The 19,868-nt window shown below is 32.6% G+C and overlaps 1 protein-coding gene across 1 annotated transcript in view; it reads right to left on the bottom strand.

The window, feature by feature from the left end:
• The window catches only part of iav (transient receptor potential cation channel subfamily V iav), a 79,304-nt gene that overhangs the window by 53,772 nt on the left and 5,664 nt on the right, over positions 1-19,868 (bottom strand). Inside the window, exons 3-8 of the mRNA XM_072526832.1 lie at positions 19,101-19,291; positions 15,827-15,922; positions 13,311-13,528; positions 9,553-9,652; positions 5,756-5,881; positions 5,222-5,337 (exon numbers count right to left, since the gene is read on the bottom strand). Of these exons, the coding sequence (XP_072382933.1) occupies positions 5,222-5,337; positions 5,756-5,881; positions 9,553-9,652; positions 13,311-13,528; positions 15,827-15,922; positions 19,101-19,291 (847 nt within the window). The remainder of the gene's footprint in view (positions 1-5,221; positions 5,338-5,755; positions 5,882-9,552; positions 9,653-13,310; positions 13,529-15,826; positions 15,923-19,100; positions 19,292-19,868) is intronic.

Genomic DNA, 19,868 nt, shown 5'->3' with positions numbered 1-19,868 from the left:
CCTGGTCCGACTCTAATTTACTCTCTTTTAACGTGGATAAGACAGTAGTATTATCCTATAAAGGAGCTCTTCAACCCTTGCTCCCAGATCACCCAGATCAGTATCGTTGATTCTGTAAAATTTCTTGGTATTTTTATAGACAGCAACCTTAAATGGTTTTTCCTTCATATTGATTTGTTAAGTAAGAAACTAGCCTCAGACTGCTCTGCACCAAGATCTGTTTCGAGGGAAATCAATTTAGCATCTTCCAAAATAACATATTTTTCTTTGTTCGAGTCTCATCTTCGATATGGCCTTCCTTTTTAGGGTTCTAGTACAGCTGGCTTTTTGGCCTCAGTAGAATTGCAGATTGCAACACATTGCAGAAGCTACTTCAAAAATCACGGGATTTTAACTCTTTCCTTTTTTATTTTAGAAACTGTTTGCTTGATTCGCAAATACCTACATGTTTTTTCAGCAAGACCTAATCATGACTACTCCACCAGAAATTCAACCTTTGATGCGTATTTACCGATCTCGTCCACTGAGTTAGTAAAGAAATCTATATTATATTCGGTAAAAAATTATACAACTATCTCCCTTTGCAACTTAAATCTACAACTTCTTTCCTAAGTTCCGTAAATTGACAAAAGCCTATCTATCTGACAGACCATATTATTCAAACAGCAGCAACTTAAACTTATTAGTTTTAAGAGTTTAAAACCGTAAGGTTTTATTATGCAATTTGCAATTTAGTTAAATTTTGCAATGTATTGGATACTTTATTATCTTTTATTTTGTGATATTGACGATTTATGTAATTTTAGTAAATTTTAAATTGTTATTGTTATTTTTTGAGTTTTTGTAAGCTTTGTCCATAAAATTGTACAATTTTCAGTGACAATAAAGCACATTTCTATTCTATTCTATTATGGTGGTATTTACGTTATTGTCAGATCCTCCATCTTTCTGAAAATCTAATGAATTTTCTTGTTTCAAATAGATCACCCTGTATATTTTTTCTCTATTAAAGTCCTTAAGAAATACTGAATATTTTTCATGTAATGTTCCCTACACCTAAATGCCATAATTTCTAAGATATTGCTACATTTACATTATCTCGCCGAAGTTAAAGCAATACATTTAGATGAGTAAACTCGTTTAATTTGAGTAAAATAAATTATTAAAAAGTTTAACGAAACTGCTGCAGTAAAAGATTTATCTCAATCATAGCGCAGAAAATTTACAGCAGCTGAAAACAAATTCATGTTAGAGGTATGTCAATATTTGAGTAGTAGAAAAATTAAAAATTTTAGCAAACAAGTAAAGGCGATTATTTATAAAAATATTTTCGTTTTGGATATTGTTAGTGTCTGAAAGTTTCGAATAACCAAATTTCTACATTAAAATGTCTGTACAATTGAAAATACTTTTTTCTATTTGAAAATAACCGAGCCAACTCAGGTAAAATAACTTGTCAACAAATCTAAATTCGCAGAAACATTTAAGTTTCTCTCAATGAAAAATGGACCAATTATTTTGTCGCTTATTATTACAGCTCAAGTTTTTCTTGATACTGTGAGTGGTGTTCACGCGGGACTAAATAAAAAATAATCAGTATTTCTTAAGGATTTCAAAAGGCAAAAAATATACAGGATGATCCATTAGAAATAATGTTCGTTAGATTTCCAGAAAAACTGAAGATCTGACAACAATGTAAATACCATCATAATACCGGCCGCATCACAAGACCCATCACAAGATGCATCAAAATCTATAAAAATCGTGCAACCGTTTCCAAAATAATTAAGGCGTTCCATAGTTAAAACTCACTCTGTAGATTGAGAATGAAGAGAAAAACACAAACTTTATTTTAAAAGTATAAAAAAAGCATTCATTATTGTTTTTTAAAAATGTTTGTAGGTGGATTTGAAAGCACTATTATTTCGCTGATTCAATTTTTGAAAAGTAGCAACTATTTTTTTCTTTGGTTTTAATTACTAAAGAACAAAAAAAACATGGTCCCAAAAATGTGCCCTTAACTTTAAAAATCAATGTTTTGGGCATTAAAAAATATATCTTCTTTTGAATCTTCATTCTTTACATTGTAAATGCAGAGTCCTTGACATCACTGTAGTGATCATATAATTAAAAAAATATAATATATGCTGGAAGTTTTAACATTTATAGACTTACAGAAAAAATATGATAACGTACCAGTGTGAACTGTATTGGAAGAAATACAACTTACCCATCCCAAAACTTGTAAGAGTTTGCCAAACATTAAATTATTTATTAGAACCTCTCACTTGGATTGGAACCTATCGACTTTCTAAGTCTCTTCTTAAGGTGCCTTCTCCATTACTGAAGGTTGGCTATAACTACAGCAAATTGCTCTCTATCTTGAGCTGTTCTTAACAGGAGCATTTTCTTCTTCCTGGACCACTTCTTCCTTCCACTTTCCCTTCCATTATAAGTCGTAGGAAGTTGTATTTTTCTCCCCTGTAAATATGTCCTAGATAACTCGTTTTTCTGTTTTTTACAATATTTAGGAGTTCTCTCTTAGTACTCATTCTTCTTAACACCTCGTTGTTGGTCACGTGCTCTGTCCAAGAGATCTTCAGCATCCTCCGAAAAACCCACATCTCAAAGGAAGAGAATTTCTAAGTTTACTAAGTTTAGATTTAGGAAAAGTTAAAACAAATTTCAGTAACTTTAAAACAGGTATCGAAATTAACGAATCAGTGAGACAGAACTCAGGCACAACAGCTTAACAGAATGAAGGAAAAATTTCGAGAACTTTTAAACCGAGAGAATAATGGGAAAAATGGAAGTCAAGAAATTCAGAGACAGATCAGACTTAAGGCAAATGAGGATAACACAGTGTGGTTACTTCAACCGCTAATTCAACTTATTTGGCAGGAAGAAAGCTGATTCGAAGAATAGAAACAAGCCATTTTTGTCAACCTTCCAAAGAAGGGAAATATTACAAACTGTAATAACCAGCAAAAGTCCAGCAAAATTCTTGCCTGTATTATATTGAACAGGATTAAAGAGTCTATCGAAAGTATATTAAAAAGAACTTTATTCTTGTTAGTGCTGGAGGCTGTTATGAGAAAGATCACAAAATACCCGAGAAGAGGAATTCCGTGTAATTTCACCAGTGATCTGAACAAACTCTACTAGTTTTATCAAAAAGTAGACATTCATAGGCCCAGAATTTTTTGTTGGCATAGCTAGAAGCACAGGCAAAAGAACGATTTCGGATTGTGAAAAGGATGACACGTAACAACTGGTACAAACAACTTTACTTACTTTACTTAATCAGTAGACCCATTTGTACCTTTCGGTGTTGGGCCGTTTAAAATACAATTCATTACATTACACTATTTGACGGTCTTCTGAGGTGTCCTAGCTCTTAACAAACTTTCTCCATTCCTTCCTATTGGATGCCATCTGTGTTACTTCCTGCCAAGTCTTACCCTTACTCTGTAGTATCTGCGAGATGTCACTGTTCCATTCTTTAATGGGTCTTCCTCTTCTGTTCTTCCCTATTGGTTTGGCGTCCCACACTCTTTTAACTTGTCTATTATTGTCCATCCGGGTTAGATGTCCGAACCATGCCAATTTTTTCTCTTTGATTGTCTCGAGTATCGGTTTGATTTTGAGTCTTTCTCTTATTTCTTCATTTCTGATTCTATCAGTTCTTTTTACTCCTATCGTTCTTCTGAGGTATTTCATCGCTGCTGCCTGAATTCTGCTCTGATGTCTTTTGTTTAATATCTAATTTTCTGCTCCATATGTCACTGTAGGTCTATATATTGTTTTGTATATTGTCATCTTGGTCTTTGTTGATATTTCTTTGTTATTAAGGAATCCTCTATTTAGTGCTTGGAATAGTTTTCCTGTGTTTTCCATTCTGTTGTTAAGGTCATCCTCGATGTCTCCTTTGTTGTTGATTACTGTTCCTAAGTATTTGTATGAATTTGCCTGTATTATTTTTTGTTGGTCTATCATTACTTCTATTTGATCTTCCGTCCCTTGTTTCCTTGATATTTTCATTATTTGAGTCTTCTCTTTGTTTACGTTTAGGTTGTATTTCCTTGCTTCTAGGTTCCATTTCTCTAAGTTGTATTTCAGTTTTTCTGCAGTTTCCGCAATTAATACTATGTCGTCTGCAAATATACACATCTCAGCATTTATCATGTGCATTCTGTTCCAACCGATGCAGTATTTCTTGAATGTTTTCTTACATTCTTTCACTATCTCATCTATAACATTTATGAATAGTAGTGGGCTGAGACTTCCCCCTTGTCTAACTCCTTGGGTTGTTTCGAATGGTTCTGACTGTATATTTAACATTCTTACTGTATTTGTTGTTTTCATGTATATACTCTTTGTTGCTTCTATCAGTTCTTCACTTACTTGTTTCTTCTTTAGACTTTCCCATATATCTTTTCTTTTGACTGAGTCGAATGCTTTTTCCATGTCTATAAAACTCAGATGTATTTCTTTATTTTTCTTTAAGGCTTTTTCTATTACTTGTTGCATGGTGCATATATGGTCTTGTGTGTTGTGTCCTTTCCTGAATCCACTTTGTACATCCTCTAATTTATGGTACAAACAAATGGGTCTTAAAATCTTAGATGTTCTAATAGGACTCTGTCACCTCAATGGGCAGATGAATAATTGAAGATTTTGTTAGGCTGAAGATGAGACGGCGAAACACTTTCGGTCTAACTGATCAGGGTTAAATTGGATAAGGCTTAATACATTTGAGCACTATTAACTCGAACCCTACACATTCATAGTTAAAAAGGCTGGGCTGAAAGGCTAACTTTAACCTAGGGATGAGCCACAATAGATTTCTTAGGTCGAGTCAAAGGGTGGTTAACGCACTCATATTGAACCTAACCTAACCCAACCTTTGACTTTTCCTAAGAAATACTTAAACTCTGCGATAGACAGCTGGCTGAATGATCTACTTCTACTGGGTTTTACCTTAATACTAACTTCGGCAACTGGTCCCAATTTAGCAACTGTGCAGAATGATCGGAAATAGCTGGTAAAACAATACTTTCGTTGTAAATTAAGATCTCAAGATATATTTCTGCCATTTCCGCTTCCACTATTTTATATTGTTTTTGTAAATTATCGAGATATAAAGAAGTGTTTGATTAATGCCTGAACAGCGTAACTTAACAGTAAACTTAAATACATAATAGTTTAATAATACATTTACCCTTGCAAAAGTTTTCCATTTCTCTTCGAGTAACCTTTGGATAATACCTCCATCTAACATGTCTAAATGTTCTTCTTTGGTTCCGTTTAAAATTATAAATAGAGCAGAATTCCAATCTAAAAAATAAAAATTAATAGCCAGTAATTGCGAATAAACAGGTAAATATAACAGTATAAACGAAGTTGATAAAAATACTAGAAACTACATGGCATACAAGACAGAATTACAAAAAAAAATATTGAATCGATGAAATTACAGTAATTGCAAATAACAGTATAAACGAAGTTGATAAAAATACTAGAAACTACATGGCATACAAGACAGAATTACAAAAAAAATGTTGAAACGATGAAATTATTTAACACTTTTTAATCTAGATCTAAATGCTGATAAATTAATATTAAAATCTGGAGCTATAGGTACACCAGAGATATAAAATTTGTAGAGGCTTTTTAAGTTTACAATAGATTTGTATACAAAAATGTTAGAATTAAACCTATAAATTGTTCGTTATTATAATTCATGTTGGCTTACTTGTACTTCCATCAGGTAATAATGTGTCTAAAGCATTTAGGGTGTATGCCGAACATGTAATGTTACTGTACCGCCAAAACTCTTTAGCGGATAGTTCCAACATTTCTCTAAATACTTCTGCACGACCTAAAAACATCATTAAAGATCATATGTTTATCATTTATTTTACTAATACAAGTAAAAAACATATCAAATACTCAACTATTAGGCACTTTATAAACTTTTCAATGACTCGGATGAACATTCAAAATGATTATATACCATACACGATGCCTAAGATAACACATACTATATATTACCGGTAACCGGTAACCTTTATTATTATCAATTTTATTTGTAGCGTTATAAACGTCACATGTTTTATTATTATTTTTTAAATAATTATTTAATTCAAATTTCTTTTGATTTGATTCATTTGTTAACCTTCTGTTTTGTTTTACTATTTTTCTTTTAAAAATAGTTGGCGCTCAACTTTTCTATCAACTAAATATTCTGTTTAATTAATTTTCTTTAATTTAAATTTTCATTTATTTCACTTTAACGTCTTCTGCATTTAAAGTAGAACTTTAGTCCATAAACCCATTTATTTGTTCGAACTACTTCTTGGGGTAAGCTAATAATTAAGTCTTAATATGTCGTGTGTATTCAGTCTTAATATGTTATGTCTTCTTTTAATCATTTTAATCATTACATATCAAATCTCTCTAAGTCATGCTTCGTTGAAACCTTTTAAAGCATATACAGATAGAATCTTTAATTCAGTGTTTAACTTTAATCATTTGTTTTAATAATTAAGTTCATATATACATATTTGCATAAAATATATTAATTTGATTGTCCTTGCCATTGCTATCTTTTTTATATAATTATTCATTTTGTGGAACCACATGCCAAGCTAAGATATTTACCTTTTGCTGTCAGCTAACACAAGAGTTCTTGCTGTAGTTTTTTTATACATTGTCTCCCTTTTTGACGGAACACCCCAACTGACACCATGTGGTATTTACCACAACTGTAGCGAGCAGATGCAACTGATATAGCAAACCTACAATCTTAGCTGCTACCACAATGGATCAACATCTCCTGCACACCTGCAATGACACATGACACCTGCAATTAGCTCCATGTGAGTAGACATGGCAATTAGCAGCTAGAGAGCAATGGGATATATGTAGAAGAACAATTAAGGAAGCGGCAAACAACGTCCTAGGACCAGAAGAATCCACTCCACGCAACAGTTGGTTCGACGATGAATGTGAAGATATCACTAAAAGAAAAAATTATGCATATAAACTTATGCAACAAAGAAGAACACGGGATAAGGAGCAAATGTACAAAGATCTTAGGAAGGAGGAAAAACGCATACATCGAAGGAAAAAGCGGACCTTCGAAAACCAGATTATGCAAGAGCTTCAATCATTAAAGGGGCAAAATGAAACTAGAAAGTTCTATAATATCCTAAATAAGACAAGAAAAGAATTTAAACCACGGCTGACGATGTGTAGAGACAAAAATGGACATATAGTCAGTACCGCTGACGCAGTACAAAGCAGATGGGTTGAGCACTTCAAAGAACTACTTGGTACCGAAGTGGAAAATGATGCGTCACCCCAAAAATCAAGAAATAACACTCACGTAGAACCTCCTTCAATATTTGAAGTGAAAGACGCAATCACACGACTCAAAAATAGCAAGTCCCCAGGAATGGATTGTATCCCCGCAGAGCTCATCAAACATGGAGGTAACAGCATTATGCACCAAATTCACAACATAATAGTCAAAGTCTGGGAAGAAGAACAAATGCCAGAGGAATGGTGCACTGGAATCATATGTCCACTGCACAAAAAGGGAGATTTGTTGGAATGTAAAAATTATAGGGGTATAACTCTTCTGAATACAATGTACAAAATATTCTCCAACACCCTGTACAGCCGTTTAAGTACGTACGTGGAAGAAATCCTTGGTGAGTATCAAAGCGGTTTTAGGACAGGTAGGTCAACAATTGACCAGATTTATGTGCTACGTCAAATCTTAGAAAAAACCAATGAATTTAATATTGACACGTTCCATCTCTTTGTGGACTTTTAGTCAGCGTATGATAGCGTCCTAAGAGGTAAATTATACGAAGTCATGAATGAACTTAACATTCCCCATAAATTAATAAGGCTCGTAAAAACAACTATGAGTAAAGTGATCTGCAGAGTGCAAATACAAGGCGATATGTCACAAGCGTTTGAAACATATGCAGGGTTAAGGCGGGGAGACGGGCTGGCGTGCCTTCTCTTTAATATAGCGTTAGAAAAGACTATAAGAGATGCCGAGTTGCACAATAGGGGAACAATCTTTAATAAATCAACGCAGATTATGGCTTACGCTGACGATCTGGATTTGATCGCACGTACTACACGAGGACTTAAAGAGATGACTTCCACCTTCTTGACAGCCGCACAAAATATGGGCCTTAAAATAAACGAGGAAAAAACCAAAATGTTAGCATCTATTCCAAATAACAGAGATAGAGCTAGAAACGCCGAAGAAAACTTCAGTATAGACCAATATAATTTTGAGGTAGTAAATAAGTTTACATATTTGGGTTCTCTCATAACAAACGATAATGACACATCTTAAGAAGTAAAACGGAGGGTACTGCTAGCAAACAAATGTTATTTTGGACTAAGCAAGCAGCTAAAAAACAGAAATTTAAGCCAGAAAACCAAACTAATAATATATAGAACACTCATCCTACCAGTGCTGACATATGGGTCAGAAACATGGACCATCTCCAAAACAGACGCAAATCTTCTGCTCGTCTTCGAAAGGAAGATACTAAGAAGAATAATGGGCGCATTCTGCGAGAATGGTATTTGGAGAAGGCGATATAATTTCGAATTGTACGAGAAGTATAAAAAAATAGTAAATGGTAGAGATGTAATATCCTTCATAAAAATAGGTAGGCTTAGATGGGCTGGACATGTGTCAAGAGCAAATGAAAATTACCCACCCAGACGAACTCTATCATCGGTCCCAGTGGAAAATAGGAGTAGAGGCAGACCACGACTGAGATGGAGGGACGGTGTGGACGAGGACGCAAGGAAAATCGGCGCGGCAAATTGGCAACGGTTGGCGATGAACAGAAACGACTGGCGAAATAGACTGGGGAAGGTCAAGGCTCAACTAGAGCTGTAGCACCACTGATGATGATGATGAGTAGACATGGATCCACAAGTGGACATGTGAAAGCTACTCTTAGCTCTCTTCCAGAAGAGACAGTATGAGTATTTTTTACATTTTACAGTGCCTTCGAAGTTACAAAATACTGTGGAGCCAACGATCGATCATTTTTTGCAAAAATGCTCGCAGATTTGGAGTGCTCGCTCTATGCGTTGTGGTCCTGTAGGTATCGAAAACATGTTCAGCTCATTTTTTGTATTCCTTATATTCGTTTAAACAAAAAACTACTAATGTACGTACAATTGACTAAGGCAACACAACGAATTCAGCAAGCAACATATATTTACAGAAACATTTTTATAGAAAAATGCTCGTTCAGTTCGTTTGATTCGTTCGCAGTATAATAACCACCTTACGATGTCACAGATTAATAACTTTTAAAAAATGAAAACTATTTATGACAGAAGACAGAAAAAAATGAAAATCTACCATACGGACCGCTTTCGGTCGGTATGGTAGATTTTCATATGGCTTATTCTTGCCATATTATATGTATAAATAAAAAACTATCACTTATTTTTCATTTTACTATAGGTACAAAATATGCAATGATTGACTTTTCTTACCCAATTTGCAAGCAAGTGTCAATGGTGTTAAACCAGCTTTGTTAACAATTCCATTACTGGCTGGCAGTTTGGGATGTCTTAAAGCGTAACCAAACATATCCTAAAACATATTTAATAAAAAGTTTATAAAAAATTTCAAATAAATCCAGTAACATTTAAAGATAAAAAGCAGAGCATAAACTGACTATTTTTTTTGCATTTCTAATGCACCAAACCTTTTTTATTCGATTCTATATATTTTTCAAAGTTCCAATGTATTTGTATTTAATTTTTCCAAGTAGACCGGTAATTGTTAATAACAAATATCATAAAAAAATTTTTACCGAATCGCCTCGGAATCAATTTTTAGACGTATCTCATCGAAATAAACACTTTTTTCTTTTGGTAATTTTTCGAAAAATGCTAACTTCGAGTTATTTTCAATTTTTTGTTGAAAAACTGCCTTAATTAGTGATCTTTTTTATTTTTTTCCTAAACAACTGTTAAATACATTGCAATTCTACAAAAAGCTTTATAATCTTTAATCCTTCAAGTACAAGTAACCCTCGGGTGCCCTCGGTTAGTGTTCTGGAGTATACCATACCCCAGATACTCCTTTTATTTCTATAAAATCGAAAGTAGATGAAATAGCGCCTTCTAGCGCCTAGTAGCTATAGTTTATACATGTTTTCTCACGATGACCTTGTTACCAGATGTACATACAATTTCAGTTTGAATTAGGAGTTGGTCAAAGACGATTGACAATCGAAGGTCGGACAATCTAATTACATATTTACCTATTGTAAAAGGAATAGCACGAGAAAAGCAGAGTGTTCTTGATTGTTGGTTGTTATTCTTTACATAAGAAATGTTAGATGACATTGTTGACTATACAAATGTAAAATTAGCAACGAAAGCCCCACGGTACGATGCACGACATCAGTATTTAGTCAAAGAGACTGACAAAATAGAAATCAAAGCTGTTACAGGCCTGCTCTATTTGACGGGACTTTACAAGTCAAACCGACAAAATATTTCAGATCTTTGGAATACTGATGGCAGCGGTATTGATCTCATTCGAACAACAATGTCACAACAAAGATATTCCATTTTGTTGCAATGTTTGCGATTCGACAATGTGCAAAATAGAGTATAACGGAAACATATCGACAAATTGGCAGCAATTAGAGGTATATTTGATAAGTTCGTTGTCAACTGTAAAACACACTATATACCAAGTCAACATTTTACAATAAACGAAAAACTGGAATCGTTCAGGCGACGTGTGTCATTTCTTCAATACATACCGAATAAGCCAGCGAAGTATGGCTTGAAAGTATTTGCGCTAGTGGATGCCAAAACTTACTACTGTCCAAACATGGAAGTTTACGTCGGCACACAGCCAGAAGGACCTTTCCGACAAAGTAACAATCCGCAAAACATAGTTGAACGTTTGATTGGGCCAGTTTCTGGTACTAAACGTAATATTACTTTCGATAACTGGTTTACCAGTTATCCGCTCATAATCAATCTGCTTCAGACTCATCATCTTACATCCGTTGGGACAGTTAGGAAGAATAATAAGCAAATTCCAACAGCACTTCTGAACACACGAGGAAGAGAAATTCGCAGTTCAAAATTTGACTTCAAAGAAGATATAACGGCTGTCTCTTGTGTGCCAAAAACGTCAAAAAATGTAATCCTCTTTTCTACATTGCATCATGATGATACTATAATTGAAGAAACTGGTGAAAAGAAATTACCTGAAATTGTCGACTTTTACAATTCTACCAAAGGCGGTGTAGACACATTGGATGAGCTATCTGCTAATTACAGCGTATCAAGAAATAGTCGTCGTTGGACTTTGACATAATTTTTTTCGTTTTTGAATACAGCTGGAGTGAATGCTCAAGTTATATATAAAACAAATACAAAAAAAGATAAATTAAAAAGACGAATTTTTTTTAAAGAACTTCTTAAGCATTTTAAATGATTAAATTTAACAAATTTAACTTCCTGCGTTAGTTTAGTTTGGGGTATGACATACCCCGGAACACTTCTCGTGCTAATTTATCTAGGCACACTAACGCAGGGGTAAGAATATTTTGACAGGAATAAATGGTTTCTATCTTGCTGAAAACATGGACCCAAATATTTCGAATATGCCTTTCGAGTAGTCTACCGCTAAGCGGATTCAGCGGTTGCGGCGCTACATGCCATCGAATTTCTTCGACTTTTTCAATAATGGAATACATTAGCGCCAACGATACATACTTGTTTTTGGCTGGGTGTTATAACAATATCGTGCCGCACTTATATAGGTAAAGTTTTTCTGAGATTACAAATGATTTTCGTTGCTTTCGCAAGTGAAAAAAGGATTTTAAGAAAATTTTATTCTACAAAAAATAATTTTTATATTGTGAATTATTAAATGTCGGAGAAAATTAAATCAGCTTTTCAGATGAATATTCTGTTGCTTTTGAGGAAAATTTTCAAATTATTGACAATGAAAACGATGTATAAGTAATAATATATTTTTGTTTTATTATCTTTTTCAATGAAAAGTAAATTATATATTGATTAATATGTTTCACTGTAATAAAATATTCAATAATAGTCACCGTATATTAAAACAAAATTTATATTATTGTGGCATAGCAAAAAATTTTTTCAATTGTTTTATTTGTCACAGGTCTTTATAAAAATAATTAGAAATATCTTTTTTTTTCTAATATAGTTCTGAAGCTATTTTCTTGTGACAATATTTTCTTAAAGCAATTAGTATTTTAATGGGAATAAGCCACCATTAAAGTTTAAAATTAAGTTTATTGTCGTTTCAATTTCCACTTCGGAAATCATTCTCAAAATACAAACATTAATCAATTATACAAATTTTGTTTTTTATTACCTGGTGAAAAATTCTTCTAATAATTTTATTTTTGTCTAACTTATTCCATTCCAAAAACACACACTGGAGATTGAAAATCAAGTCCACTAAACTATTATCAGACCAATAGTATGTTATGGATGCGAGACATGGTTGATGACATAAAACACAAAAATAAAGCTGGAAGTCTTTAAAGAAAAGTCCTAATGAAGATGTTTGGACCTATTAACGAAAGCGAAATATGGAGATCCAGGTACAACCATGAACTCTGTCAACTGTTCAAAGAGATACCGATTTCCACAGTCGTTAACCTCAGAGAAAATTCCATTTTTATTAACCGATCAACAAAATCGAAATCGTGTATAGATTTTACTACTTACAAATTGAAATGACAAAAGAGAAGGCAAAGAGATCACTCATATATGGCTGAGGAAACATTTAAAGATGTCCAAAGAACGTCTCTATAAAAGACGTGGGAAATGAAAATGTTACGACATAATACAACAGAATTAAAATAAATCAAAGAATGGAAATGAAATGTATTTTTGAAGTGTGTAAAATTATTTCCTAGCTGAACGCTTTCGATTTATATGCTACAATAGCATACTAATATGAGTAACTAATTTAAAGTTTACAATTTTTCGAGTTTTTAAAAAACAGCACTTTTTAAGGGAGATCCTATTTTGGTGAGAAAATCCACAATTTTCTTTCATAAAGGTTAGTTATTTCTTTGAAAAAACACGTAAAACTGTCGCGAAAACGCTCAGCTATATTTATAGGACATAAATTTTAAACATTTCAAAAATACGTTTCTTTTTCATTCTATGTTTTGTCATAAGTGCGTACAAAAACATATCAGTCTTTTTATTTTTTAGAATTAAAATATCCCTACCAATTTATCACAGACAACGACCATATGTAATATCATATTTCCAAAATTATCTTGGTAGTCAGGATTTGCTCCACTATCTAACAGTAGATTGTAAACACTCTCGTTGGCGCAACAAGCAGCCCAAGCTAAAGGATACTCTCCCAAATATGCCAAACCTTCGTATTCCGTATGTTTTGCTGGTTTGGGTCTCTGTTGGTCCCTAGGGAGAAAGAAACTACCTGAAATAAAAAAGAAACAATTTGGATAATACTTTTGTCTAGTATTATTGTCTTAGAGTATACTTGTCTAGAGTTATTGTACGTGACTTGGACACGATGAAGATACACATTTTAATCGTATGCATATATTAAATTAAGACATTAATATTAAATGCCACGACAATATATTCGGAGCTGAAGTAAATATGATCAAATCAATTTTAAGCAAATTTTTGTTTTTCACTTGGCAATTAATCTACAAAAATAAAAATCTTGATATAAAAAACAGTGAAATTCAATGAACCTTCTTTATGGATTCTCATAAAAGCTTTTGACACAGTGAATTAAAATAAAATACTCTAAACTAAAAGCTCCAAAAAGATGCAGGTTAGATTACACGTATACATAATAATACATAATATATGCCTAAAAGAAAACAACAATCACTGTCAAATTGCACACAAATAGTAAGAACATGAAAATATAATAGGGAGTAAAACAAGAAAATATTTGAAATTAGCTCTTGAAACACGTTTTCGAAAAATTAAATTGAATAACTAAGAAAATAAAATAGACGGGAAATATTTAAACAACTTACTTTTGCCAAAATATAATAATAATATTGTATGGTATTTTTGCCAGGAAACTAGTTTCGGATAGTTCCGACGCCAATTACATCTTTAACCCTGTGTCAAGTAGCTAGTGTCGATGCACATTAGCCCAGGGGGACGAACGGCTTTACGTGCCCTCCGAAGCACGCTGAACGACTCGCATCATTCATAATTAGTAAAGAAAATGTCTTTGTTGTTGCCGAGATTTAAACTCATGCACTCTGGCGTAGAAGGCTAATTAGCTTACCGCTGAACTATGGCCATCTACTGCCGAAGATGTAACAGAGGAAAATCAAGGAATAGCATTAGTTATGTTGCAGTAAGCAAAAAAGTTGTTTTTTGGCTTACTGATGAAAACATATTAACAAAACTAATGAAAATTTATTAGCCAAGCAGCTTACAAACCTTCAGATACATATAAATGTCAAGTATGAAATCAATAGAGGCACACAAATCAAATATGTGATTTAAAACGAACAATTTGTCTAGGAAACTCTGAGAAACATAACAGTTATCTACTAATAGGTCCGAAAAGAATGCTGTGGAGCCCAATAATAGATAGACAGAGACAATTGCGAGATCATAACGAGAATGGCAGATGGAAAAGGTTATTAGAGTGAATGCCACGGAGGGATAAGCGAATGTAAGACCACCATAACTACAAGGGATAAATAACTTGAAAAAGTTAACATAGGGACCCAAAAGGAATATGTCTCCTTAGCAGTAGACGATCAAAATTTGATGATAATCATGATAATAATGTTCATAATTTTGTAATATATGAGGATCCTACTGTAGTATATGCAATTATTAGCAAATATAATAAAAGAGTTTTTTCAAGACATACCAGAAAATATAAACTTTCTGGACAATGATTTGACCAGAAATAGGACAACGGTAAGGAAAGGAAACAATGTTAATAGTTAAAATTGCCATATCCAAGATGAATACCATCAGAACATTTATTTTAAATTCCGAAACAGATTTGTAACTTTATATGAATTATTTGCAATTGAGACCACTGCATACCAATCATAAACAGCTATTTATTTTTTTTTTTATGGGAAGTGCTCAATCCAAGTAATAGGATTGCATTCTGAGGGGAAATATTGCATTCTCCTAGTAAAATCGCCTCTTATCTTAAATTAGAAAATCCAGGCGAATTCACAGGTCACTGCAACTCTACTCATAGATAGAGGAGGTAATATTATAAATTTAAAAGGGCGCGGGGGATGGAAATCCTTAACTCAATATTCCTTTTACAGATATTTAACGCTCACAATTGTACATTAACATAAATATTCAAAAATAATGTATTTATTCAGTTTATTCAGTTGTATCCAGTTTCTAGTTTTAGTAAATCGATACCTAAATTCCAAAACCTATCAACTAAAAATCTTCAAATTGTACAGTATAAACAAAAACTGTTTATAGCAGTAAATTGATGAAGAATATTTAGTTTTTTTTTATTACGTTGAGGGGTATTGGAGTTTGGAAAATTAGTGTTTTTCAGGTCTCCACAAGCTTCCAGGACTCGCCTACGGTTCGCCCTGAAATCTGCTTACCTCGACATGAATTTCTGGTGCTATATTTTAGCACATGAATTCATATTGAAATTTTGCTGCGTAATGTTTATCACGTTGATGGTAATTCAAACAAAATTTGAGTATCAAAATAATATAACACTCAGAACTTAACCTTGCCTCACCTACAGCTCTTTGATTCACATTTGCACCTGCTTCCACCAAATCCTGCACTAATTCATTATTGTTATATGCTATTGCCAAATGGAGAGCACTAGCACCTAAAACAAGTTTCAATGTCTGAAAATATTCAAGTTACTTTAAGCAGTTAATTAAATTTAAATAAATATATATAAATAAATATATATAAATATATATATATATATATATATATATATATATATATGTCACATTGTATTTTTCTTCTTGTGTGCTCCGTGCTTAGGTCATTGCTCCACATCTTTCGGAGACAATCTAACCTCTGATGTCCTACTGGTATATATATATATATATATATATATATATATATATATATATATATATATATATATATATATATATATATATATATATATATATTATTGTGATATTTATAGTCTTGGTGCGCCAAGCAATAATTAGCTAATTAATTTTTTTGATTAATTAAAATTATTTAAATGATATGATTATGACTTTATCACAATTATTAATTCTTTTATCTCAGGGTTAAATTCGTGCTTCAATATCTATGCTATTACATGTGAAAGGTAAGGTCCAGAGAATACCGGAATAATAAAAAACACATATGATCTAACACTATATATTGAAATAAAAATAATGAAATAATTCACACTCAAACGTTTTCAATAAACCAACCTCATATAAGGATTCTCAAAATTTTGTTCTCCGTACGTGAACAATCAAAATTTATGGTACAAACAATATTAATTGAAATCTCAAAATCCCAAACTATTCTAACTCTCCTAATCAAAATATTTATATCCTTTCTAAATTACGTGTAGAAATTGTGTTATCAATAAAATAAAAAAATGCAGAAAACAAAAATATCTCTCTCTGATGATGAGTGGTCCAAATCCTTGTTCCTTGTAGACTGTATTATCTCCTCTCAACCGCTCCCTATGTAATCAGCAATCTTACACAGATTGTTGCAAGTATATCGTCCTTAATGATCTCCTTTAAAAGCACAAATCATTCAAATTATGCTAGCCTTTCTCCTCTCGATAAACTGAATCTCTCGTTGGCCCGAGTGAAAAATGACTCTTGGAATATCTTCTCTTTACGATAAACTGAATCTCTCGTTGGCCTGAACAGTGACTCTTGGAATATAAGTAGAGAAATATGACTTACAATATTTTGCTGCTTCAGCTTCTGTCAGATACACTAACTCCACAAAAACTCACTAACATTCAACACTACTGCTTGCTACATTTCAGGAACCGCCAGAGAACAATCACTGTTCCTCTTACAGACTTGGAAACCAACTGACTATATCTTTTCTCTCTCCTCAATCTCGCTAAACTTTTTCCTACATACTTATCCCGCCCTTTTCAATCTCCGCCAATCACAACTCGTCACAATTCCCCCATTTTTTCATTTCGATAACAAACAAATTTTTACCTATACTTATAAATTTCCTAAAACTTATTTACAAATAATATTTTTCTATAATTCTTAAAAACTAACAAAAACCACTTTCTATAATCCCTTCTATTGTCTTTAATCACTGCATTAATGTATTTTGAAAAACCCCGTTCAATTGTCTGTGGCTTTCACTTAAACTTATGCGGGTCACTCAAGTATAACAAAGAAATAATTTATGCAAAGCTTACTTTTTGTTTGGTACAGGTAATTCAAGAAATTAATAACTCTCCTTCTTCGAAATGTTTGTTGGATATTATCCTACTTATCTGAATTATTTTAATGTTATTGAATTTTGAAATATTTTTAAACAAACCAATATTTTTCTCGATTTTACATATCATAACAATATATATATATATATATATATATATATATATATATATATATATATATATATATATATATATATATATATATATATATATAATCAGAAAAATCATTTCTTCTCTCTTCTTCTTGTATATCTTAAAGTTCTGGTTACTTCCATGTCGGCATTACCATGTAATATTTTAAAATGAATACTTACTCTTTACCCAATTAATGATTTTCTCTCACAGGGAAGTGTTACTGTGTCGGTTTTGTATTTGACTCAAAGGTTCTACCCATATCCCCAGAGGTAACTACAGCGACATATGCTGATATCATAGCGGATAAAAACTGTTATTAAAAAAATCAAACTTCAGGCAAATTTCAACAATATTTACAAATGACAAAAAATGTAGACAACAAATAAATGAAGCCAAGACTGATAAAAATAATCATTATCACTAATCGTAGATAAACCTGTCCACCAGTATGTTTATCTGGGCAATACGTGCCATAACATTACGACATGAACTATTTAGGAATTTATAACTTGGAAAACCACTTTTTCACAAACAGAAAACAATTGAGTCTCTAATTAAGTAACCTGTATTGGATAGTTGATCGAAAGTTAAGACAGTCACTAGAAATTAAAATATTGATATACAAAGTATCCTCAAACCTCTCTGGACATTGTACCAAGCTGTGGGGAACTGACATAAGCTAGAAGGTAGAAGTATCTGGCATCGATATAGTAGAAAAATACCAGTTTAAAATTCTCAAGATTATGACTAACGCTCTCTGGTATATGCCAAATAGCACCAAAGATATGATCAGCAATTCAAGACACATTCGAATATTCTGGCTCAAGTCTTGATGAGATCAACAGAGAAACAGCGATGACTAATTTAAAATATAACAATTGATGTTCTGAGGAGATTGTAGCCAAATCGATCCCCAAGTCATAAATAATACTTTTATCAGGCTTATGGACAATAAAAGAACGTCACTGGACATTGGGAAGAAGAGGTTGCATTGAATGGCCAGCCAGATCTCCCTATATAACTCCCCCGGACTTCTTCCTATGAGGTTATATAAAAAGTAAGATTTTTAATACGATTCCTGCTTCATTCGCTGAACTAGACGACGATTAGTGCATGAATGTAATCTCAAGAAGTGATTCTCAAAATGTTCGTCGTAATTTCGAACAGCGACTTAATAATTATGTGGAGACTGTGGATATCATTTTGAACATTTGATTAAATAATTATAGCTGATAAATAAACTGTTCGTCATCAAATTTTGTAATTAACACTAGCAAATCATTTCCGTTACGTTTGGATTTTAAGAGTTGTAATAAAGAGAAATTTAAAAAAAAATTGTAAAAATTACTAACCAAAATATTATAAACAGCAGTAACTAAAGGACACAAAGACCCACTACTATCATCATAGTCAAAAGAGATAATATATGAAGAGGAGTATAGTAAAAGATAAACTAAAATATATCACTTACCTAAATATTCTTCTCCTTCCACAACGTCTAAGGCTAATTTCGGGAAGCACTTTATCAATGTTCTAGCTAATCTTGTATGTATTTTGGTATCACAAATAATTAATACATGTAACAATGTTTCACCCAACGAACCACGATACTGCATTTCCCAACATGCCTCGTGATCCTCCCACTTTCCTAATGGATCATACCTAAAAATTATGCAATATTATGCATTTCCACATTTCTTCAACCAATAAGACGATTTTTTTTTTGCATTATTATATCTTTTAAATAGAATTTTACAGCTTTAATTGGACTCAGTATCATTCTGAAAAAGAAGTACATAGCTGTGTTCCTTAAAGAAACCCTTAAACATACACAGAAATTTTTTGTTAACTTTTAACTTCGAGAAATTTTACAATTTTACTTCTCACTATGTGCTTAAATATATTAGTTTGTAAGCCCTTGCTTACAAAAGTAATGAAGACAAAAAGATTAGATTTTTGTAAAAGGTATCACCATTGGACACCTCAACAATGGAAAAAAGTCATGTTCAGTGACTAAAGTACGTTCAGGTTAGTACGAGGAAGCTCCAAATTTGTTCGTTGTCCACACACCGCGTCAAGGTAAGATTCAAAGTTCACAGTTAAAACCGTCAAACATCCTGATAGTGTAATGGTACTGGGTGCATTTAGTGGAAATAAAAGAAGGGCAGTTGTTGCCAAAGAATGTTACAATGACGGCAAGCAACTATGTGACTGTTCTAGAACAACATTTATTGAACTT

This window comes from Diabrotica undecimpunctata, chromosome 3, assembly GCF_040954645.1.
Source record: "Diabrotica undecimpunctata isolate CICGRU chromosome 3, icDiaUnde3, whole genome shotgun sequence".
Taxonomy (NCBI): Eukaryota; Metazoa; Arthropoda; class Insecta; order Coleoptera; family Chrysomelidae; genus Diabrotica; species Diabrotica undecimpunctata.
The sequence above is the reverse complement of the archived record's forward strand: the minus strand, read 5'-3'. Positions and strand labels throughout refer to the sequence as shown.